The sequence below is a fragment of the Scaptodrosophila lebanonensis genome, unplaced genomic scaffold (genome assembly GCF_003285725.1).
Source record: "Scaptodrosophila lebanonensis strain 11010-0011.00,11010-0021.00 unplaced genomic scaffold, SlebRS2 tig00000096-arrow-pilon, whole genome shotgun sequence".
In the NCBI taxonomy this organism is placed as follows: Eukaryota; Metazoa; Arthropoda; class Insecta; order Diptera; family Drosophilidae; genus Scaptodrosophila; species Scaptodrosophila lebanonensis.
This window is the reverse complement of record NW_022060567.1, coordinates 2,703,624-2,729,810: the sequence shown is the minus strand read 5'-3', so window position 1 is coordinate 2,729,810 and position 26,187 is coordinate 2,703,624. Positions and strand designations below refer to the sequence as shown.

Here is a 26,187-nt window from a genome sequence, read left to right as displayed (position 1 = left end):
GCAATGAAATAGCCCTGATATTAAGAGAATTACCCTTAGACGGATGGGCACCAATGCAGAATCCATTTCTCGCCAACAACAACTGGCATCCAAAACGAGAATAAAAAGTACCTGCAAACAACCACAATTGTGCTACACATACTGGTACCTATTTGCTTTTCCACAAAGCTTATTTAAAAATCCTTCACCTGTAAAAGTATTACACTTGGGGCCTTTTTTAGCCTCCACCAAATTTTAGCATATCGTAATCTGTGCAAAAGTTTAGGAAAACAAATCTGCTTCGCTCGGTGGTCACGATAAAAAGAAGAGAAGTGCCATACTTGTAAAAAAAAGGAAAAAGGATACCAATGTCACTGACAACAAGAACTAGGTTATATAAACTGATAATAATATTGTGCTGAACCAAAATCTCTTTATGTAGGGTCTACAAATAATTACAATTTACTTAAACTTCACTTTCCCATGTTGCGAGGAAGTTCAGTTATGTAAGTGTTATATCTTGGTAAATCTGTTTATCAGGCTGTGCTTAGTAATATCTATATTGGATGAAAAGAAATATCCGATCCATGTCCAATCGCTTTATTGGTGATAATGGGAATGATTTTATTTTTGTCAACGATTTTTTAAAAAGTATTGTTCAAAACAAAAACTGCAATAAAACAAATTAGAGAAGCTAAAGTTGGGTGTCCCGACTTTGAAATACTCTGTACATATGTGTACGAGTACTAAATTCCAAAAATTACGGGAGTTATGCAAAAAAAACATGAATTGTGGGGGAGTGGGGGGTGTATCAGAAAAAATAAACAAACTTGATCTGCTTAGGGCTCAGAAGAACCGGAATACCAAGTTCGGTTACTCTAACTGTTGTACTTGCTGAGATCCTTGCGTTCATACAGACAGACAAACGGACGCCTCTTTCTGTGTGTTACACATATTCTCACAAAACTAGTATACCGTTTCACCCTTTGGGTACAGCCGACGATTGATTGGTTGGCTTACCGATATCTCTTAAAATCGTTTATTTTAATTATACGGACACGCATAGACACAATGCCGATGTAAATAAATGCTTTTGAAAGAGTACACAATAAAGCAATGTATTTTTTATTTTATTTAATCGACTTAAGGTTTTAAAAATTAATTTTCTTTTTGTTGGAATGGGTAAAGGGTATTTAATGTACAGCTGTATCTGCAGAGTTCGTAATATATGAGCAGTATGCGATCATATGTAGTTATTGGCAATTTCTCGGCGTTTTATTTGTCCTAGGGATGTACGAAAAACCGCTATTTAGAATTATGCTGCTACTGCGCTATATAAAGCAAAACCTTCCATTGAAATTTCATACACGGCGCTCCAAAGTATTGTTTACTCAATTTTCCCAAAAGGAAAGCCTTAATCCTTTCTTGTTCAATATCGACAAGCAGGAGCACAGACACGTCCATTGAACTTATAGATCGGGTATGAAGCACATCGGTAAATTAGTTTCCACTAATTATTTTCCACTCATACACACGCCTGGCAAATAAGAAGTCTTGGTATTTTGAAATGTTTGTTAAATACATTTATTTGTATGCTTATTTTTTGGGTTTTTTGTTTTTGTTTTTGTGTTCCATCAGCACTGTCTGCTGAGTTATTTATTTATTATATCTGCGTTTTGTAGCGTTCCCGTTCTTGCCTCACTACCGACTAACATTATCAGCCCTATAGTCATATGGTACATATACTAAATATTTTGATTTCTTCGAGTTGCGCAAAAAAAAAATAGATTTACTTATACATTAAACATTTATTTAAGATGTAAGTAGGTAGGTAGTATTGTATGTATTATGTATGCACGTTTAATTATGTTGTTCTTTTCTTGTTTCTTGTTTGTTTTTGTTTGCTTTTTGCTTTGCTTTTGTTTTTGTTTTCTTCTTGTTTTTGTTTTTGTTCTCCCCTTCAAGTTAATGCATAGTCGTAGATTTAGTTTTCATTTGTTGCTTTTACACTTTGGTTTTTCTCTGCTAGCATTTTGTTTCTGTTTCTGCCTAAGACTTAATTTACACGACAATTTCATTCGCTTGGTGTGTGTGTGTGTGTGGGGTTTTTTTTGTTTTTATTAAATGTATGTATGTGTGGCATTATAGATATTTCCATTTATTTGAATACATATACACATAAATACATACACATATTATATTTGCTAGTTTTGTTACATTTTTTAAAACTCTTCTGCGCTCATTTTCATGAAAAAATATTGCACTCTTCGCATGGAATTGTACGACGAGCCTGCACACTTTTTTGTGTGTCTCTTTAACTTCAATTCTAATACACACATATTGAAATGAAAGGGTGAATGAGTTTCAATAAATACACTTTATTTATAATATGCCTGGCATGCAAAAACTGAGCGATGCCATTCCATTTATGTCAACTTTTTTTATACATTTGCGTTTGCAAGCTTTTGCCTCGTATTTTACTTTGTTCTTTATGCTATGAATGAATAAAAAAAAAACAAAAAAAAAATGGGTTCATAAATTGTTAGCCTCACACTAAACTAAACTAAACTAAACTAAACTAAACTTAAATAATAATCAACAATGTTGCAGCTCGTTTATTTATATGTTCATTATGTTCTTCACTTCACTGAGCGAGCACTAAAAGAACTACTTTTTAGCATATGCAAAAAAATGTGTGGTTTATGTAAAATATTTACAAAGTATTGAGTTTTCGAAATGTAGACGAAAATTTAACAAGTCCTAATAAGCTGTTGAAATGTTGAATGAAATAAATGTTACATAAAACGTCGGTGGGGATGTTTAACAATTGATTTTCTGCTTTCTTTCTGTGGGCTACAAAGGAGATGAGCAGCAGAGCTTTGTGTTCGAATAGCAATACAATGAAATAAATAAAAATCTAAAGCATTTAAGTCGATTCGCACATTGCCGCTAGTTTTCCCTTATTTCTTTCTGTTGCTGTTGTTCTTGTTGTTGTTTTCTTCACTTTTTTTGGCACTGGTTTTTAATATTATAAAATTCATAATTTGGCACCGCCGGCCGCAGTTGATCGCTTCAAGCGTTGCTGGGCATAGAGTTAAAAAATAAAAATAAAAAACTTAAGTAAAAATCAGATTTAAAAATTACACAAAATTCAAATGTGATCTTATAACTAAATTAAAATCAATTTAAGAGCGGGTGGCTGTAACTGGAAATTCGCTTTAAGCGCTACCGGAGAGAAGTGTCTAGTCAACAATTGTAAAAAATGAGAACTGGATATTGAATTGTAGTTTTTGAGAGTCCCTCCTAAAAACAAAACTAAAACACAAAATATGCGCATCTATAATAATTTTCTCCTTTCAACTAAGAATGTCTACAAAATAACTGTTCATTTATTTAATGTTTTTTGTTTTGTTTTTGTTTTTCTTTTTCTTTTCGTTCAACGTCAACAAATCTGCAATTCTGCAATTGCACGCAAATTATTTACAAGTGCTTTAAAAAAAAAAAACGAGAGAAAAAATGCATTACATTAATATTGTCGCCTTATGTTTAATGAGCAACGGGCAATGGGCTAATTAAAATGTCTACATTCCTACATATATAGTACATACTCGTACATCTGTATATAGTATTTATGTACTTATCATACGAATGCAATATACACACTTGATTATCCATTTGAATAGTTTTGGGTAAAAAAAATATGTAGAATTAACTTCAACTCAGTCAAAACAAAATATGTAACTACACTTAACGGTACATACACATATAGAAGCTATTCGTGTACAATATTTGTATATATTCCTAGACATAAGTATATGTATGTATACTCGTATATAACATAGATGTCACTTGAATCTTGAAATCTGCGTGTTTGGGCAACTCGCGAAACGATCGGGCGCTCAATTGCGATTATAGAATTTTCTTTGGTAGCGCTTACAGCTGCTGCCCATGCTGCCAACACCGCCGGCGCTGCCGCTGCCATTGCCGCTGCCATTGCCGCTGCCACTGCCGTTGCCGACGCAGACGTTGCCGCTCAGCCCAGCAGCAGCGGCGGCAGCAGCAGCACTCATGCCCATGCCCAGGCCCACACCACTGAGTCCCAGGTTGATGAGCTGCTGCTGCTGCTGCTGTTGATGGTGTTGCTGTTGATGGTGTTGCTGTTGCTGGTGTTGGTGCTGCATGCTGAAATGAACGCTGTTGTTGATGTTGTTGCTGTTGCTGCTGCTGCTGCTGCTGTTGTTGTTGTGTCCGCTGCCGCCTGCGCCGTAGAAGTGTGACTGACTGCCAGCGCCGGCGCCGCCGTTGACGCTTGTGCCCATGACTTTATTTTAGCTGGACGCACCCAGCGAGTTCTTCATGTGTGCAGCGGCAGCGGCCGCCGCTGCAGCGGCAAATGGGGAGCCCACGCCACCGCTGGGCGTCTGCGGTCCGTTGTTGTTGTTGTTGTGATCCCCCGGGGTACGGGGACCATTCACCATGACATTGCCGTTGCCGGCGCCAACCGGGCCGCCACCGCCATTGCCACCATTGGCGCCAGGTCCGCCACCCAGAAGGCCGCCAGCAGCTGCAGCCGCACCCGTCGGCGAGCCCTGGCCCAGAGAGCTGACGTGACGTTTCAACATCGGATGGTTGGCCATCGAGGCGAACACCAATCGCTCCTCGTAATCATACTCGCAGAGTATTTTGTTCTCACACAAATAAAATCGATCGCCAACACAGAATCTGCAATGAAATCAATCAATTCAAAACAATTCCAATTAGATAGATTCCAATAGGTAGATAGATAGGTAGATAGATGGGTAGGTGGATAGGTAGATAGGTGTGGTAGCCAGTATAAAAATCCCGCCCGTTCTATCCTGCATATCTACGCATATATTTCAACCATTCAGTAGCCTGCACGAATTAAGATAGATCCTTCGGCTTCATTTTGGATAATGCCAAAAGATTTGGAAGGAGGCTAGCTCCTTAAAATCACTGTCTTGTCCTTAGTATGGCCGGGCAGTAGCAGAAGAGTTGGATTACTGTTTCCTCCTCCTCGTCCCGACCGCTTCTACAGAAATCGTTATAATGAAGCCCTGCCTCTGATCACAGTGGTTTCGAACAGATAGTTCACAGCTGGCCATCGGTATCCTTGTCCGGAAGGAGAGAGAAAGGCCTTGCACCCACATGAGCTAAACAGAGAACTCTGTCGCCATTTCGGGGAGAGATCTGCGACAGTTCTGCATTGAAATCGACTTCTCTGATATTTATAGCCGAGCTTGGCAATATGGGGAGAGCTTCGCGGATAGCTAGGATTTTTATCTGGAACACACTGCAGTGGTCCGATAATCTGAAAGATTTTTGAATGCCAAGTGCAGAAGACGCCGCCGCCAATGCGGTTATCTAGCTTAGAAGCGTCTGTGAAGATTTTAATAAAGCTCTTGGGGGCCAGGATTCCAATCTGCCCCAGAAGGAATGATGGTGTAAAAAGAAGTGTGAAGATACGGATACATTTCCTCTCAGGACTTTGGTTTCCCTCATGCGAAGAGCCGCCAAAGTGGCGTTCATCTTCCCCATGAGCTGTATTGGAAGTTTTCTCAGAATGGCGTCTAGGGCGTCACTCGGGGTGGTGCGTAACGCACCCGATATCGTGAGTTCAGGTACTCTTATTCAACACTGAAATAGTGTTGGCCACCATTCAAATATTTAATAGAGCAAATTTGTACTCTCCTTTAAGCGGATCTGCACTTAAGAATTCTCCCAACTAGCTTGTGACCAACACAATTATTTCATGGAGCAATATTTTGAATTTTCCCAATGCCAGACTGTTCGTAGTCCGTTATAAAATTATTATCCGAAATTCCATATTAAATGAACCGAATTAATAGTATTATAGCCTTTATTTAATTGACTAATACAAAATGTTTCAATGTTTTGTTGTAGGTATTGTTCCAATACAATAAAACAAATTTAGAAAACTCTTGCTGCGTACACATATAAGGAAGGCATCTGTCTACAAAATTTGAGTTCTCTACCTCTTATAGCCTCTGAGATGTAGGTGTTCATACGGACGAACAGACAGGGCTGGATCGTGGGGCCTGCCACGCCTCCTTTTAGCTGTTACGGGTATAGGATTAAGGGTTAATATAAAATGCCTTTTGTTAGATCTCTTGCTTAGGTCTGCCTTCAAGTGGAAACCGAAGCTACTATAGTCAATCTGTCACTGCTGACCGAACAACAAAGGTTTCAAAAATGCGCCATTACCGAGGCAGCGAAGAAGCGTAAGTATTCTAGTGTAGGGGAGCAGCTGGCGACACTGTTCATCCGGCTTACAGACAACACTGGCATTTGTTGACTACTCGTATGAATACGTTGTTTAAGTCGTGAAAAATAAACTGTTAGACTGTCATTTCGAAGCTAACAATTCGTAATTGAGGGACTTGCTAAATTAAAAATCAGTGCTGTTCCAATCGTTTAAAACAATATGCCCCTATTACTTACAAAATATGTTGCATAATAATGAACAAGACAGAGGAAAAAGAACGTTCGTGGAAAATGTTGTGGATTCCTTGAAAATGCTCTTCGAAAAAAAGGAGCAATGGCCAGTAGTTGAGCAGCTAGTGATGGGTTCATCAAACTTCCTTTAGAACACCTTAAAACAGTCTTGATTTATTTCGCTTTCGTAATATACAAGTATTGTTTTGTATGCAAAGTGGAGGTAAATGTTTTGGATATATCAGAAGAAAATGCCAATAAATTTATGCATGGAGTATATATTTTGGTTTTGATTTCAGTTGCCGTTCGGCGGATTTTTTCGAGTGTATTTGCATTATCTATAGCATACATTTCAGGGCTGTGGTGGACTGGGGCGGAGACTCGGAAACGATTTTTCCACATGTTTTAACTTGCAAAACATGCCGTGCACAAAGAGAAAATGACAATTGACAGCGGTTAACTGTAGTCGGCTGTCAACGCAAATGCGACTGAGCATAAAGTTGTCTGAAACAATGAGGGCAACAGCAAGGCAACAAGGCAGCAAGGAAGCGAGATAAACGCTCAAATGTCGCACTGTCAGAAACAAGTGAATGGGGCAACAACAACAACGGACCCGGCCCAGGAAAAAGGGCACAAGTTGTGTTGCCAGCGGGCAACATTTAATGCACATCTTGTGCATAGACAGACGCAACTTTTTCCCCCGAGTCCGCATCCAAATGGAGCGGCGATAGCTGAAGCTGACTAATCAGCACACTCAAACGTACACTTAGTTCTTATACTATACATGCATATAGTATGCACCTCAGCAATTGCAGGCCAGAAACTAAAAGCAAATGTATATTCTTTTTCCACATTTCAGGCCCCAGGAAAATTTAAAAAAAAAACTACTGCCAAAAAGGTTTTTATTTCTTTCTGGAAGTATACCAACCGAGTTTGAAGTTAATCAGATAAAAATTTTAAATTGATATTTAATACAAACGTTGGAGCCCGTTTTTCCCCTTTGGAGTGTGAATTTTCTAAAACCGTGCCCTTCTTAGTGTTCCCTTACACTATGAAAGGAAACTTTGGGCTGTGGGTTGTGCGCCAATCAGCCATTCGCGACAAGCTGATTTAAATATATAGAGATATCGGACCTGTTTTTCCACCTCCCCAACCTAAATAAATCCCGCTATTTGTTCATGAGTGAAAAGCGTTTTGTTAGAATATTTTAGAAAAAAGTTTTTCCCTAAGGTTTTTAAGAACAACATAATGCAACACAAGATATTGATTAATCCTATATGTATTCTGAACAAATGATGTTGATTGGGTTCTTCATTCCATACAGCGCTTAAAATGACAATGAAATGTTTTCCCAAGTGTGAAGTGTCCTATTGTCTAAACAAACTTAAAAAAAAGAATCAGTCGCCTAGAAAGTAAGGAAGTATGAACGTCCTGGCATTGTTTGGTTCTGATTTTCTTTTTGCAAGAAGGAGATGGAGGACTACGCTTCTTAAGCAAAGAATGAAGCTGGCACTTGGGACAGGTTACCGCATCCACATCTTCAAGAGTTGCAGTAAGGTCCTAGCGTAAGTGTAAGCCTTTCCAAAAACGAACCATTAGTCTGTCCTTCTCTAAAGCATAGACAATGACAGATTGCTGATCCAGTCAAACGAGCAACTAAATAAAAAGAATTAAGTAAATAATACAAATCAGACACTTTTCTTTTAGCTCTATGCCAGCAGACACTCAGTGGCTGCTTAAGATTTAATGGCTAAAAAAGAAAATATGCTTTTATCATGAGACCAAAAACAAAGAAGTTTTTGGAAGTGTGATTAAAATTGAGATTTGTTTGCAGAGAAAGAGGAAGGGTAATGATCATTAACATATGATGGACAGTCCAAGAAGACATTACAAATGTCAGCTCAAGCCGGAAGTAACATGTGAAAGCATATGGAATGAATTCGTTATTTCCAAAGCTATGTAGAAAGGAAAAATAAATTTATTACACTTCCCATAAATTGATATTTTATTTATTTTATTCGCAAATTATCGGATTTGTTTAAGAAATGTGCGTTAGTTGGAAAAATGAAGTTGCAGCGCACTCGCACTCGCTTCATGGCAACATCTGCATCAAATACACACAGAAGCCCACAAAATACAAGTATATACTCCTACATATGTACATACATACATATGTAGTGTTTATGTGTTTGCATGTGTGTAACATGAAGCCTTTTGTCAAAATATTTGTGTTAGCACCTCACAAAGTAAGCAAAGCAAAGCAAAGCACAGCAAAACAGACTCCCAGCGAAACCTCCAACTCTCTCCGATTCCGATTCCGATTTCACTGAACCTTCGACTCAATCCTCCAGACTCTCCTCCCCTCCTGCATGTGCAAACGAAATGCGAAACCGAGCGCCTCCCCACACAAATGTTGGAATGCTGTTGGCTAACCAACCGATGGCACCCAGCCCGCCAAAGTGTGCAAAAACTCTAAAAAAAAAACAGGCAACGAATCCGACCACAATGAAATCAGATGGAATGTGGCAGGGGGGCTATGGGATAGAAGTCTGACATACCCAAGAGATTGGGTTTGATATTTCCAGCTTATATGTGCTTGAACATTTTGTATTTGTCGCTAAGTAAGCGATGAGAAGGCACTTGACGAGTTCACATCATACGAAACAAATATTCTCAACAATGATTTGATTTGATTTCTTTTTACCAACGATTTGATTCTTTTATTTGCTCTTAAAGATAATGTGATATCGCTTTTTCGATAAATATCGATCTATAATTACTTGATATGGCTTTTGCTATCTAGTGCTGGAAAAACATCGATGTTTCGATGTTTTGCGCAAAGAGCACCGATATATCGATGTATTGAACTTCCACTATTGGCGAATTTGACAAAAGTTTAAATTAATACATAATGTATTTCATGTTAGTTTTTTCAGCTTATTCATAAACTTAATGTTTGTTATCCTTTTCTCATTTTTCTACTTCCTCAGGTTCGCTGTCAATCTTTTTCAATCTACATACAAAAACAAATTTTTATATGTAAGTACATACATACGAGTTTTTTTGTTTGACGTGAAAAAGGTAGTAAAAAACATCGAACATCAGAAAAATAATATCGATGTTTGGAATAAATTATAAAACATCGATACATTGATGCTACAACGCAGTGTCGGCAAGCACTAATCTACGCATATCCTCAGCTCAGAATATGTTGGGAATATCGTTATGCTGGAGGAAAACAATCGCCATTACCGATACTCTAGACTTCGCATTAGTTACGTGTGTTGTTTTCTTTTATAAACTGGTCATTAACTGACTTATCTCGTGATTTTCGAAAAAAAAAAAAAAAACAAAGAGTGATCGATTGTGACTGCTTAGAAAAAGGCTCGATAAGTGTCTCTAGCTCAAGACTGTAGGAGCGAGTCAAACGGAAATGGGTAGATCGAATCATTGTTGAATGATCTCCAACAGGATTCTCCTTTTTAGGGCAGGGTATCATAAAGAGGAATGTTGAATGTTTGACAAGTGCATTGGCAAGTGCGTCAAAGGCGTTTGGTGGTGAGGGTGGCCTGAATAGGGGGTGGGCGGTGGCGGGTGTGAGGGCGTCTGTTTAAATCAGCTTACAGCAGACTTACAACGGATATGAAATTTGGCTTTTGATTTACGTCAACATTTTTGCTGTTTTTGTTTTTGTATTTGTATTTGGCCCGCTGGTTGCAACAAATCGATTGACAGTTCATTTGAGTGTGCGCGGGGCGGGGGCATGGGCGTGGTCATGTGTGTGTGTGTGTGTGTGTGTGTGCGTCGACATGAAAAACGCTTTGTTTATCTTGCGCAAAAACAAAGTAGCAGAAAAATAACTGGTAACTGGTATGTATGTACGAGTGTGTGTGTGTGTGTAATCGCAGCTGGTGAGTCAACAAAGTAACAAACTTTTGGTTTAACTCGCACCTGTGATGCCGCACCTACACACTCGTACCACACACCCACACACAGTATACAAATGTATGTACATAGCACATATATCAATATGCGTTGACGAAGCTGATTCGAACACATCCGGGCGTCCTGTCCTGTGCTGTGCTGTCCTGTCCAGCGCAAACAAAATACATACATAATGCAAAAAGCAAAAGAAGCAACACAGAAAACGGAAAAATTAAAAATAAAAACATAAAAACATACAAAAACGACTTGCCAACGACAAAAATTGTCAACAGGAAATACAAAAATTGTGAAATGGCTGCTGCAAAAAAGCTGCGGGCCACAACAACACAAACAACAACAATAAACAACAAAGATGGGCAGGCAAGGTGGGGCGGGGAAGGCGTCCAATGTTGTCGTATTCGTCCTCGTTGCTGACGACGACAGGAAATTATGCAAACTTTTGCAAGCAGCGATACCAACAACAACAACTTCACTTAAATGCACTTTGCCTTTTGTTACAGCAACAACAACAACAACTATAACAACAACAACGACAGCGCCTTGTTGTACAGCTGTACAGCTGTGGAGTTGTTTTTGTTTACTCGCACGGCAAGTGAAATCCCGCATTTGAAACGTGAACATTTGACGCAGGCAGCGAGTGTGGCAGCCTCTGGCCGTTCGAGCCAAAGGACATGCCTCAATGCCTTTAATTTACGTGCAAAATTGATCAGGTCAATAAAGTCCAGGACAGCACCGGAAACGGAAAATAAATAAGCTCTGTCCATCTTGCATCTTTTTCGACCTTCACTGCAGTTATGTATTTAAATATCTTGGAATACGTGCACATTCGAGGGATTCTCGCAACATAACTTTGTCTTTCGAACAAACAAACGACCCGAATTGCTTAAAACTTGCAGTCCTCGTATTTCACTCCTTCAATCGAAGGATACACACGTATATATACACGCGCAAAAAAGAAGGTCATATGGGGTTTCTAATAGACTTCCTCATTTGCTTTCCTTAACTATAGTATTCATAAGGACAGACAAGGCTCTATCCTTCATGGAAAAAGAAGGCCATATGGGGTTTCTAATTCCATAGGTTATATACCCCTTTACTATTTGGTTACGGGTTATTAAGAGAATGGTTCCCAAATTGCAGTTCTTCATAAAAATGCACGACAATGTTCGAACTCTCTAATTGTGATTTACAACCGTGAATGGTACTTTTCAAAAATAACATAATATTGAAACTATCCCTAACAATATTATTATTGGTACCATTCCCTAGATAGATAAAGATAAATAAGGCCATTTAAATGTTTGTTGCGATTGAAAATGATGGTTTTTCGATGGCCAATGAAAATTCACTGATAAAAAAAAACACGGAAATTTCAATATTTACACGTAGATTTAAATATTTTTACCATCGATTTTGCACCATCGTGTGTTTTAGTAAGTATGAAGTGTGCACACTTAAATTTTTAATTTTAATATTAAATTATTAAATTTAAAGTGTGACGATATTAAATCACAAGTGATGATGTGAAGACATGGGTTTGATTCACGCCAAAGGTTTATTTTTTATAATTATATTTATAATAATAATATAATATTTTTTACACTACTCTACTGATTTTGTAACTCTTTTCAATATTGACATTTCCATGATGCATATTTCATTTCTATGTATATATACAACATTTTTTTGTATAGAACCATTTTTAGCAGAAAGTAATTCTAAAATTCCTTTGTTATTATGAATTAATTTTCTTGATGTTAATTTTATGCCTTTTAGTACACGGATATAGTTTGAATCAATATTAATATTGAAAGCGAATCTGCTGCAATATGTATTTATACCACACAACCGCCGAAAACCGAGTTGAGAATTCTAGTCAATTGAAATTTAATATATTTCTAGTATATTTAAATCGACTACAAAAAACTTCAAATTAAAGTTGAGAAAAATATTATAATTTACTATGGAATATAATAAATTTAACTATTTGTTTTTGAAGTGTGTGGATATTAATATTTAATATGGTTCAACGTTAAATTGAATATGACACACTCTAATAATGAAGTTTTACACTTTAAAGATGCCACTATTTGTCATATGTATATCCTGCACTTGAAGGCTACGACTGGATTTCGGAAAGGGAAAGTTGTTTGTCGTTTGAATTGTTGCCAATCAAATAATCGTTAAAGACTAAAGGTTAAAACATAGTTACAATAGCCAATTTATTTATTTTTATTCCAAATTCTACATTACATTTTGCGATTTAGATTTACTGGAAAAATTGATCTAGGCGGCACCACATTATACAATGCTAGAGCCGTGCCGACTCGACTCTGCAGACTTGTTCTTAAACTGCCTCAGCTCTTAAAGCTCACACTGTCTGTCAGAGAGACACTCGTCATCCTAATCAAGAATATATATATTTATGGGTACTTTTAATATATATGTTTATTAAGGAGCAAGTAGTTGCGGATTTGTTTTAAATTCCCACTAAGCTGAACACTTTCCCCACTTGATAATAGAAATAGAACTAATTTATTGGGAATTGCTTCTAAATTGTTTTGGTTTTTTGTTATTGTTGCTTGATCTAAGATGTGTCCTAAAAGAACAATTAGTAAATCAGTTCATGAGCCTTGAAGACAAAATAATTTGTATAATTTAACATTTTTCTAATTTCGAAGATAAAAGTTAAGTTATTTGGAAATTATTATTAGTTGACACGGAATGGAAGGTCCAGCGGGTGAGGTGGAGTCTGGGAAAGTAATTCAGTGGGAATTTAGAATCGTTGGGAATCGAGAATTGATTCCAGGAGAGAATTGCACTCTTGCATCGGCCACAAAACAATGGACAAACTTTCAATATTTAATCCAGAGCTAGCCAGCAGCATGTGATCCAATATCACATTCAATGGAATTGAATGGTGGAATTGTTCATGTGCACGGACAAAGGCTTCGTAAATGCTGTCAAATTCTACAATAAAGAAGACAAATCGAATGGAAATATTGCATAAAATCATTTCACAATGCGAGTACAAAACGCCAGTCAATTGCCAATTGAAAATTGGCCGCCACATCATATGCACATATGTACATATACGAGTAGTGTGCATGGAGAGGGGGAATGATTTGGTGGCAGAGTCACCACCCCCTGGCGTTCCCATTGTACCTAAATGCAATAGGTACACACTGTTCCATTTATTTTTTGCAAGTCCAAGCGACCAAACAATGGTCTACACTGCTCAAGCGGGGGTGTGGGTCTCGGGTCGTGCGATTTTTACAATATGCCAATATGTTTTAACATTTATTTCAATAAATATACTTGGTTTTTTATTTTTATGGTTTTTTTTTGGTGTGTGTGCCGTGTGGCGGCATTTTTAATATTTAATGTAAAAAGGAAGATGCAGAATGGGGGGTGGTCAGGTCAGGAGGAAGTTGTGCTGAGACGCGTGCATATGTGCGCCATCTCATTATTAATGCATGGACGTAGGCCCGCATCGAAAAGGTTGACCAACATGAAGGCGCAGGCGACGGAGTGCAGCGACAACAATGGAAAATCGTATACAGGATTCAGAATAAGGAGCACACACTTTAAAACTCTCCAGAGTGACATTTCGAGAATTGGCCAAATACCATAAATTTCATAAGCACGGGCCAGGCCCTTTGCCAGAGATCTGTTGACGGCACCCAAAGGGTAGTTGTTGCCGCTTCGCAAAAATGTGTGCGGTTTCTATAGAATATGTACGACACTAAAGGGGTTGCGAATGTGAATTTTATTTCATTGCCGACATGTAAATGATGCCTATTTGTTGTTACTCCTACTTCTGCCCGCTGCCACAACGCTTGTTTGTGTTCCATAATAATAAAATTTAAAGTGCCATTTTGGCTGCTTATATTGGTCAAAGATTAAAAAGGGATTGTGCCCGATTGCCGCGTGTAAATTATTGCTCCTTATGCGCAAATTTGTGTGTCAATGGGGGGGCTGGGTTTCCTTAAGAATCAGGCACCATAAAAAATCCGCTTCTTGTGTAAACTGTGGGGTGTGCGAACTCGGAAATAAAGTAAAAACGGAAAGTTGGAAAAGGGTAAAGGGTAAAGGATCTCAGAAAATATAACAGGTAGAATCAGGTATCCAGATTCTCTTAGGCCAGAGAATAGCAAATTTGTGTTTTCCCATTCTTGATGCATAATTATTAATTTCATTATAAACTGGGGTTTAATAAATGTCAATACCTTTGGAATATGTCCTGCTAGGAATCTTAGAGGTATTCATTTGAAGTGTACTTTCCACAACATATTGTCTTAACTAAACTTACTTTGCTGATATTCATGGTGAGTTCAGCTGTTTGTATAAATTGGATGGCATTACCAATAGCTGATATGAACAAAAAGATCTATCTGGTTCAGAGTCGTTTTCAAATATTTTCGACATTGATATATTAAGCAGTATACTTGTAGGTCAGTATTAGAGAAAATTAAACTATGAATACTAATCAACTCGAAAGTTATGTTGTTTTCAAATTTGCAAGGGTGATGCTCATTATCTGGTCCGTGTACAGGGCATTTGTCTGTTTTATTATCAGCGATTTCAGATTCCAATTTGAAACTATCCTATATCATCAGCTATCCGTCTGTATGAAAGCAAGAATCTCGAAAAGTATAAGAGCTAGAGCAGCAAAATTTGGTATGCATATTCCCTAAGCCAGCCTATTCCAGCCCTAAGTTATAAGTGAGACAATTTAAAGTTTTTTCCTGGTGTCAGCAATTATGGTTGGTGATTTGGTAGAGTAGAAGTACACTTTGGGTCTTTTACAAACTATCCAAAGAAAAAAGTGAGAAAAATGTAAATACGCTTCGATAATACTGCGCATTCAATTTTCAATTGTGCTATCAAAAAAGGGTTTATTATCATCGTCATTATCCATGAACTATGCATGTCTGTCCGACTACTACACCTCATATTTAAATGATCACCCATGCATGTACATTTGTATGTATACGTATATGTGTCTGCAAGTGTACACTGCATTGAAAATTCACTCACCTGTGATTGCATTGCTGGCATGCGAAGCACTCCAAGTGATAGACATTAGTGCGGGCACGCATGACCATCTCGAAGGCCGGAATGACTTTGCTGCAGGCGGCGCAGTAGCCCGTGTTGCCAAACAATCTGCAAAGGTGGCGTGAGAAAATGGCATTAGCAACAACTGGGATAAGCAGATATACACGTAGACAGATACAGGCAGATTGCAGCATCATCATTGCAATCAACAAACACCATCGACCAATTGAACCATCAAACATCCTTCCTTCTGCAGTACGGATGCCAGTGGAGGAGCTTCGCTATAACGAACTACTCCAAACAAATTTGATTTTATCGATTTTCTTTTTATGACTAACTATTTTGTAAACTAAACCGAAGCTATAAAAACATACTTGTGCGGTCTCTCCAAATGTTTCCCTTACGACTTTTATAATTAAACTTTTACAATATTTAGGGGGAAAAAACGTCTCTGACATGTGGATAGGTTGCTTTTAATTAATTTAAAGTCACGGGTTACCTTACATAAAAATGTGAAAACAATTCCCCATTACCATTTGTTTTTATGACCTATACAAATTTTAAAGGACTACATGAAGTTAATTACGAATGGCTAGAACTACCTAATCCCTAGCTATTTGGTACGATTTTCCAATACTTTGTGGAAACTTTTCTTGTACTATACACACATTTCTATTCGTACTGCTGCACTGCACTGCTCGGTGGCGAGTCTCCTGCATTGATTATGCCTGAGTACGACTGTGGTATTCCACTATATCTTACGAGCATATGTGGGTCTACATAACCCATACGCACCTCAAATAGTCACGCTTGCAAAGCATCAAATTGCCCTTCGTGTAAAGAGTGGAGCCCACCTCGCCGAGCCGGCAATCACAGCAGCCGCACTTCAGGCAGTCCTCGTGCCAGAGCATGTCGAGGGCGCGCAGTAAATAGCGATCCTGTATGTGCTTGCCGCAACCGGCGCATAGTTGGCTTCCATTGTTGTTGTTATTGTTGTTGTTGGCTGCCGCAGCAATGCTGCTGCTATTGTTGTTGTTGTTGCTATTGCTATGTCCATTGTTGTTATTGTTGTTGTTCATATTTGCGGTCTGTTGCTGCTGCTGCTGGCCGGCTTGCTGCTGCTGTTGTTGTTGCTGTTGATTCGATAGCCCGACAAGTCCGGGTTCAGTTTTAGTTATATCCATAGTCATCATCTGCAAGAGAGATAGAGATATGGGGAACTGTGAGTGATGGTGATGCAATGAGGGAGTTGCTGATTTCTGTTTTTTTTTTATATACATATGTACATTTAAAGGCAAGATATTGGGACGGCTAATTAGGTTCCAGTATCGGGAATAGGGCGACAATTGTTCGGCCCGTTTGGATGAGCGTGCTGTGCAAACGTGTTCGCAGCACCGAGCTCGATCGCCGTAGTCGTCATCGTCGTTGTTGTTCTGGTCAAAGCGTGTGAACATTCCGTAGTCGAAGCGTTTTCCTTTGCGCTCAGGAAAATGCAGTGCATCTCTCTGATAGTCCGGAGGAAATATTGGATTAGGCGGTGTGCGCGGAGGCTGTGGAAAGTACTCCTGCCGGCCGCTTTGAAGCGCTACGATGTTTCCAGCAGCTCGAACCAGCTGCGCATTCGGAACAGCCATAATGGAAGTATTTTCGACCAAAATAAATTGCCACGCGTGTTCAATGGCGCGTTTTTTTTTTTTGTTGCAACTACACGAAAATGTGCATCTATTGTGAATGTTTATAACGGCATTTCTCAGCTGTTCTATGCAATTGCAAACAGAGTTGCAAAATGTTAGGACAACGAACTATGGGTAACACTAGCGCCTTTGAATTTAACCGTTACCAAAGTATAACTACATAACAATTAATACATTTATAGAAAGTAACAAAAATATGATTTATTCTTTCAACTTTGTATTTACAAATATTGTAGCATACTTTTAGCGCTGCCCACAAATTCGTGAGACTGCGAAAAAAGTATTACAGTAATTACATTTAACAAAAGCATATAAGCATTTTAGCAGCTTTGTAAATGGTTTATTTTCTAAGGAACGCAATGCAGTATCAGTATTTCTTCCCTTGTAAAATGTGTTCAACTTCAGGTTGTATACAAAATATTACGCTTATGCTAGCTGTGCATTATAGGCACTTTAATTTACACTCCAAATCAAAATTAAAATATTTTCCCATTACAAAGATATGATTTATAATATTGAAAATTGTTTGACAAAATTACATTTCCACGAACTATAATAAAATTTGCTAATCAGTTTAACCATAAACATCCAAATACTGTTAAAACTCGAAGAGAGAGAATGGGAAAATTCACAAATAGAAATCGACTTCTTATGACTGTAGAGACATAAATAAAGTCTCAGAGAATCTTTGAAATATGTATTTAGAAGAATGCCATTATATCATTGCTAACTATACCACTGTCTGTATTTTGCTATAAAGTATTGCCATTTAGGTTTAAAAACTTCTATAGGGACCATTATACAAGTAGTGGACAAACCATTAATTCTTCAGAGACAAAGTTTAGATTACAAATACAAATTGTAAGATTAAAGTGATATTTTTCATAGAGTGCAGCAAAAACACTGTAGTGTTTATAGAACAAAATTAAATAAACAAATTGATTAATAATATAAAATAATACACCGAGAGCTTGGGCTCGTCCGGGAGTTGAACCCGGGACCTCTCGCACCCGAAGCGAGAATCATACCCCTAGACCAACGAGCCGCTGACGCCAGCACTTGCCAAAACACAAGTTCACTCTCTGCCGTACATAGTTGTGTGTGTGTATGTGTGTCGCCTGCGCTTGCGCCACTTGCTTTTCTGCCTTGTAAGCTACGTTCGTCTGCGCACACAGCCTTCGCAATCTATTTTTAGCAACCCAGTCAGTCAGCAGTCAGCAGTCAGCAGCGACGGTGACAGCGACAGCGACGCCGCTGTCGACATCGTTCTTGGCAACACTAGTGCCGGCCGGCGCCTTTGATGGTTCTTTCTACATGACTCGCGATTCGCTCATTACTGTAGTTGTTAAATTCGACTGCTTATCAGTGGACGTTGCGCATTTTTTATGAAATATTTATGAATATAAGCATTTGGATAATGCAGAGCTACAAATTGGAGGCTGCCACGCCCATGTGTGGGCGATAGGCTTGGTAACTAGGGTTGCGACTTCTAGTGCGCTTAATTGCCTCTTTAGCTCAGTGGTAGAGCACTGGTCTCGTAAACCAGGGGTCGTGAGTTCAAACCTCACAGGAGGCATTTTTTCTACTGCAAGACTTTTGAAAAACGTCAACTACTTTATAGCTTACTTAAGTTTTTTTTAAGCACCAACAGCTTGCATTTTATACTATGTATATAAGCAGTTGGTGATGCTAAGTTTCGCTTTTCTGGCAGTCTAAGTATTTTAAATGAATTGCATGGAACATATTCCATAATTGGGCGTAGGCGGTCTGTGATGTGATATGAAAGCACATAACACTGATGTTTCTGGGGCAAAATTTTATGTGCTTTACACAATTTACCAAAAGGCAAATATCCAATGACAATTTGGCAGCAAACAAAGGAGAAAGTGGTGGAGCGGGATGAGCAGAATGGCAGGGCAGGGCAGGCAGGGCACCAAAGACCTCCACTCTCCCCAAAAAATAAAACCCAAAAATTATGCAACACTACTCGCACCAAGCCCATATCGTATTATAGTCGAACTACTTTACAGCGAATTGCGGTATTGAGGCTGTTTAGTGAGAGTACTTTACTTCCTTGGGTTAAAGCTTAGTGCGTTTAGAGTGGGTCTTAATTTCGCTCCTCATTTTGCCAGACATTTAGTTGATTTCTGAAATACTTAGTTCCGGTCAAGTGTCGCCTCCCTTTTAAGCCTTGAATGGCGAATTAACAATTTAATACATCACTTAACTACAGAATACTTGTAATACTATAATTCCAGAAATGAAGTCTGTAATGAAAACAAAACTTAATTTCTTTAAAATAAAAATAACATTTTAATTTAAAAATTTTGAAGGCAAAGATTTCAATCGACATCAAGCATTAAAGATGTGGCTTTGTCCGGCAAATTTTCAGTTAAAGAAAGAATATTTGCGCTTTATTTTTTAAGTTTTCTGACTGTCTAACAGAACACATTTACAGGTTTACAGGACAGGTTTACGTGGAAATTACCGTAGTAGCTCGAAAGATCTACATATACTTAACTATTTTTTTTAATTGTTGAAATATTTTGACATAAAACTCTGTAAAAATAATGTTTCTCTATTTATGCAATTTTTTTACGTAGCAATTGAAGGAAAAGAAATGAGAACAGAAACTTTGTTCCTGAGCTGTGCCCCAAAAATTGTGATTGTTCGTGGAAATGTGTTGTAAAGAGAGACGTCTGTAGGCTGCCACATGTATGTACACACGATATACACGAGTATGTATGTATGTGGGTGTGTGAAAGTTTATTGTCCATTGCATTGGCAATGGCTTGCATTAAGCCGCCGTTGCCGTCGTGGCCAACCGCCGACCATCGTCCATTTGGCCATATTGCCATTTTGCGATGTTGCGCCAACTGTGATCCCGACATCTGTGGCATGCATTTTCCGTTGCAAGAGTATGTGTGGGTGGGGCCGTGCAGCTGCTAAAAATGACTTTAATTAGACCCTGCCAAAAATGCTGGGCATAGCCCCGAGCGACCAGCAAACATCGATGTTTGACGATGGCCCGGCCAACTCATAAAAATTCAATCAAATCAATTTATGTAAATTTAACGCGACGGAAATCGTTCGTTTGGCTCCCCACCAAACCAAACCAAACAAAAACGACAATAGGGACAACAGCAGGAACAACAACAATAGCGCATATTGGAATCGCGGTCCATCAAAACTCAATTTGGCGGCAGCTCTGCAGCTGGAGGCCCCACCAGAAGGAGCCTCGGATCGGGATCGGACAACTGCACTGCATTTAGTTTAGACAAATGAATTGAAATCTAAACGCCCCGGCGACTACCGTTTTTAGTGCAGTTTTCATACTACATTTGGTTTGAATGCATTGTTGCCGGAGAGGAGTTACGAGCGCCGGGCGAAGGGAGCCGGGAGCCGGGAGCTGGGGGCCGGATGGTCCTTCATTGAGCATTCATAGTTTTTTGATGTTGCCAATGAATTTATGCATTTCATTTCGCAAAGTTGTTTTCAATTTGCATTGAAAATGTGCAGAAAAAAGCAACTAATTTCTTTGCATGTTGCGACTGTTTCAGAGCTATCTTAAAATTATAGAAGAGATGGGGCAGGCCTTACAAATACATAGTACTTGTTTTATATAGAATTGTTAATATCATTAAATGGAAGTTTGTCATTAATTATTTGTGCATTAGTAAGTGTTGCTTTTTTAACATTGTTAGAGCGGAAAGTTTAAGGTTATATTCAAATTCGTAAGGGTCCTAATAAAGGTGGTTTAATAGGAGTTCCTCAACCTTTTTGTGATGCAATTAAATTATTTACAAAGGAACATCGGACAATTTATAATAGTAAGTTATCATAATATTTGCCAGAAATAGTTCTCCTATTCGTAAACATACAGTTATTAGGAAAGATAGTGTGGCACGGTTTAATATCTTTCACAAAATCTAGCCAAGCGTACCAAAACCTAAAGTTAAAATAAGTAACTAATAAAGTAAATCTCGCTGCGAAAACTTATATTGAGTTGAAAGAAAGAAGATGGGGCTGCACAGAAAAGTTGTTGTATAAAAAAAAAAGTTGGCGCTATACATAAAACACAGTAAAGTTTAAAACATAGTTTAAGAACTCGAGCTTCGTTTTGGAACTTGTGCGATTGAATAAAACTAATCGCTATTTACTCGTAGCAATGTGAATTGGAACTAAAACTATTCATTTATTCGTATTGGTATTAGTATATCGATTATAGAATTTTTGCGAGATTTTATTGCTAATGAATTGCGGTTAGGGAAATTGTTTACATTTGCCACTAAACATTGTTTACTAAAAATATAGAACGGATGTTATATATACAAGTATGTATATTGTCGATGTTGTTATCAAGGCTGTACGGAGCTTTTTCTACAGAAAAGCTTCAATAAAAACTTCAGTTAGATAGCGATAGATATCAGATATTGTTTAAAAGAACTTTTTTATACCCAAAAAGTGAGATAAGTTCAACCTTGATTTGAAGTAATCAGTCGGCCACACGCCATTTTGTTTTTTCATCTTCCTATTTTAAGACGTATGCCTTGTGTACAATATATATAATACAATATCATAACATATGAAAAATTTGTATTCACTTCAATTTTTAATAAGGTAATAATGCGGTAATATTGGTAGTAGAAACTAGTCTGTAAATTGTAAATCGTTTTTTATAAAAAAGAAAAAATCAAATTTTTGCAGCTTTGTTTCATTTTCCTTCGAGGAATTTGTTCATCTGTTCGTAAAATTGTTAAATGTGGGATCTATTTTTTCTGTTGTTGTTTCCCTCTTTTGCAGATTACATACAAGTACATAGCACTGTTTTAGGAAAAACACTCGTAAAGATGTAATAGTTCGGTTTTGAGCTGCTTATTGGAGGGGCATTGCATACTTGTAGAAATTTGAGAGGGTCGCTAAAGAGACTGAACAGAAGAATCACTGAGTCTTCCAAGTATATGCCTTGCTTACTGCTCGGAAAGACGCAGACACGTCTTACATGCATTACTCGTACTGGTTAGTAGCTGAATCGAGAATGAAGTCAAGTCAGCATTTTCTTTGCCAATGTTATTGCTGTACAATGCGTGCATTCATTCAACCTTAACTCCATCCATTGGGGGCTACAAGTATAGGGCTTAATTATTTTCATAATTTTAACATAAATATTGTGCGTCAGTCCATCGATGTCCGGTGGTTAATACGTGCATGCACCATTTGTGCTGCGCCCAGACAGACAGACAGACGGACAGACACACAGCCGGACAGACACACAGCCGGACAGACACGTCAGACATGGCTATCGCACAGACTCGTGCTAGCATGTGGGACTTATTGACAGACAGACTGGCAGACTGGCAGACAGACAAATAGACAGACGGACCGACACATATTTGCTGCACGCTCAGCACGTTTACTCGCACTTAATTTGCACTTTTTGACACCTTTTGTGGATGATGCACGAAACGCACGAAAATCAAATAAACAAACAGAATATGCTGCACAATGCGGCGAATGCGTGATATACGTCAGTTATCCGTATGTATGTATGTATGTGTATTCGAGTAATGTGCAATGTGCTGCATTTTTGTATGTGTGTGTGTGTGTGTGTGTGTGTGTGCGTCTACTGATGAGGTTCGCGTTGCTGGGTCCGCTTAAAAATTATGCAAAATAAATTAATTACCAATTAGGGGTGCATTCGGCTTGGACTTGGTCAGTGGGGTCCTGGTCTCCATCTCTATCTCTATCACTCCCTCTGCTACCCAGCGACTGCTGTTGCCGCTGCTGTCAGTAGCAGTCTGCCGGACGGACGGACGGACGGACGGACGCACGGACTGACTGACTGACTGACTGACTGCCTGACCAGACGGTCTTACATTCAACCAAAGCGGATCAACACTTCAAAAACGGACAAAACGCACAAACACACACTCATACGAAAATTTGTACACTTGGAGAAAAAAATTGCACCCTAAATTGCGAGTAACAAAACACCCTCCATCCTACAGCCATTCAAAATAAATAGAATTTGACAAATCACGTGAATTACATTAACCATTACCAAAATTGCTATTTGATTGGATTCTTAGAATATTGAAAACTACAAGTATAGAAAATAGTTAGGCTTTATGTGGCTGCTAATAAACTTGCTCTACATATGGATAATACAAGTCCACGCAACAAGTTTGATTTCCCTAGCTGTTATAGTTCAAAAGATATGGTTGTTCATACAGACGGACAGACGACAAGAACATGGGATCTGCCACGCCTTTCTCTTTTACATGCATTTGGTGATTAGACTTTCTAGTATGTATACCCTTTCATCCTCTGGGTACAGAGAGTGAAATGGTGTTTTGGAATCGTTCTGTGAAAAGAAAAGCAAGCATACGTATTCCTCCGACCATTTGTTTGTCTGTATGAACATAAATAAGTGCTAGAATTACAAGTAAATTGAAGCTCGATTAACCTCAACTCTACTTATATATGTAATTGTACATTATCTTTCGGGAAATTTTCTGACATTTAATAGCACTAAGCGAAAACTTAAGTTTTCTTTCGTACTTGAGTTTTGTTTTATCAAATATTTAAATAAATATAAAAAACATATCGAAAAAACCACTGAACTCATAATACTGAAATGTTTCAATGATGAAAAGTCGAAATTTAATGGAATGTTTATATTTTTAAGTGTACACACACACACACGCACACACACACACATGGACACTCACTGCTGACAAATTAGTAAGCAAAATGTTGGGCAAGGGAAAATTTCGTTGCTGAACAGGCTTGGGGTTTGTGGAAAACGCTGCGATGGGGTGTGTGGGCCAAAGCGGGGGCACTGCTGGAAATGGTGTTGATTGCACGTTGGTTGGCTGTGGTCTAGCAGGGAAAACAGCAGCAACAGCAACAACAGCAACAACAGCAACAACAGCAACAGCAGCAACAACAACGACATAGCGCGCACAGCTGTTGCAGGCATTTGAACAATTTCTGTGATTTCAAGCTTGAAAAAAGCGTTGAAGTGTTGCATGTATACATACATATATTTATATATGTGTGTGCGTGTGTGTGTGGCTGTCAACAAGGGTTGTCGTCGTAGCACAGGCAACGGCAACGACAACGGCAGCAATGTCAGCAACAGCGGCAGCAACATCATCGGCTTTGGCGGCGTAACGCGTTTGTCACATGAGCCTCGCCACTAATTAGTGTCATTAAATACGCTACACATGACGACGCCGTCAACGTCGTTGGCGACGACAACAGCAACAACAATAATTGCAACAGCAGTAGCAGCAGTGGCAGCAGCAGCAGCAGCAGTGGCAGTGGCAGCAACAACATGCGACGACAATTTGGCATTGCATACTTAGAGGCGCATGGGGCTGTCACATATTTGTGTACATTTTTGCGGAGCCTCACACGCATTTAAACGTTCCGCGTGCATAAAACATGACCGAAAAATTGCCGGAACATTAGAAAATAATCGCAGGCAGTGAAACCTTGCTATAGCAAGAGGCCGGCTGCTCCACAACTTTACTTTTCAATTTATTTTTTCTCTAAAAACAATCTAGCAATCTTATTAGAATTAGGAATATTCTAAGAACTTTGAACTAAAAAAATGTTGAATTAAAATAAAACCTTTCGTAGTGCGACATCGAAAGAAAGCAATCTATGTATGTATATTTTTCTTTTTATAAAAAATTGTGCTATATTTTATTAAACAGCTGTACTGCTTCCTAAAGTGGCAGTTTAAATCAGTTGTACATTAAAGACAAATACAAAAATAGTCCATATGATACATCTTTAGTATTGCACTTAAATCTCCGTAACTATACAAAACCCAAATAATTTACATTATTTTCAAATTACTGTGCAATATAGAATAATATAAAAAATTCCCATAACTATTTGCGTGTGCTTGAATGTCCTCACCAACCTTAGGAACTCAAAGATCCCTTTCAATGTACCAGGGAGCGTTGAAAGTATATATTTTTAAAAAATTTCAACGCTCATCTTCCCTTGTAGGCAGTGACGGATTTCAAAATTTGTAACAGTTTCAAATCTTGCAGCCAAACACAATTTAAACAGAGGGACTCATGAATATCAGGTAGCTCTAAGTTATTATCCGAAAAGTTCAAACACAATGTGCTCACTCATTTTCGTTTGTTTCACAGCAAAGATAAAACTATTTACCATTCAAAGTAATTAATAAAGAACAAATTTATATTTGTTTTTCACAAAAAACTACTAGGGAAATTTCATAATATATATTTTTTCAATATTTACAAAGTTTGTTTTAAAAAATGGTCAGTACATCGATTTAGTAAAAATTGTCAAATTCTTTGTATGAACATTTAATTAAAAAAGATTTTAGTGTTATTTGAATATAAATTTGTTGTATTGAACTAACAAACTGATTTCTAATAATAAACTTATTTAAAGATAGAGCTCCCTAAGCATGGTATGTTCTGAGCAGGAAAATGAAAAATTTATCAAATGAATTAATGAAATCTTTCTCGCCAAACACTTATAAAACAATTAATATCTCTTGAATGCTTTTCCAACTTTTACTAAATTGTGTTTGGAATGGGGTACAATTTTCTCTCCCTTTGTTTTGTTTCTCAAAATTTTGCTCATTCATTACTTTTAATTCCAACACTTCAGTGGAAATGCTTATGAAGAAGTTGAACTGTTATCTGAGTGTATGGGCTTTGGGTCCATTACCAGCGACTAGTCTTTGTGAACTAACCACTGGCACCTTTCGTTCTGAACCTAAATAAATAAACCATAGCTGCCATAACTGACGTAAGTGGCCGCAAAATCAACTTAATTCCAAAACTCACGCGCGCTCAAAAGTATGCGACAGTTTTTTCATCCTTCTTGCCGCTTTCTTGAACGTCATGCCACGTCGCTTTGCGTCGCCTCGCCTCGCCTCGCCCCGTCCCGCCCCGTCCAGCACCCGATCCAACAACTTCCGTTAACTTGCGTGTAAACCTGTAATTTTCCATATATTTCTATATGGAGAATAACCGCAAAG

The 26,187-nt window shown here is 38.3% G+C and overlaps 1 protein-coding gene and 2 non-coding genes across 3 annotated transcripts; 1 reads left to right on the top strand and 2 right to left on the bottom strand.

Moving 5' to 3' along the window:
- Window positions 1-2,116: 2,116 nt before the first annotated feature.
- On the bottom strand, window positions 2,117-17,134 carry LOC115627521. The gene is given in 4 exon segments (XM_030523221.1): window positions 2,117-4,701; window positions 15,439-15,564; window positions 16,252-16,649; window positions 16,743-17,134. Coding segments are annotated over 4 exon segments (1,695 nt in total). The 5' UTR covers window positions 17,091-17,134; the 3' UTR covers window positions 2,117-3,878.
- Window positions 17,135-18,123: 989 nt separating this feature from the next.
- Trnap-cgg lies at window positions 18,124-18,195 on the bottom strand. The gene has a single exon. It is a non-coding gene; the product is annotated as a tRNA-Pro (tRNA).
- Window positions 18,196-18,654: 459 nt separating this feature from the next.
- Trnat-cgu lies at window positions 18,655-18,726 on the top strand. Its single transcript has one exon. It is a non-coding gene; the product is annotated as a tRNA-Thr (tRNA).
- Window positions 18,727-26,187: the final 7,461 nt, after the last annotated feature.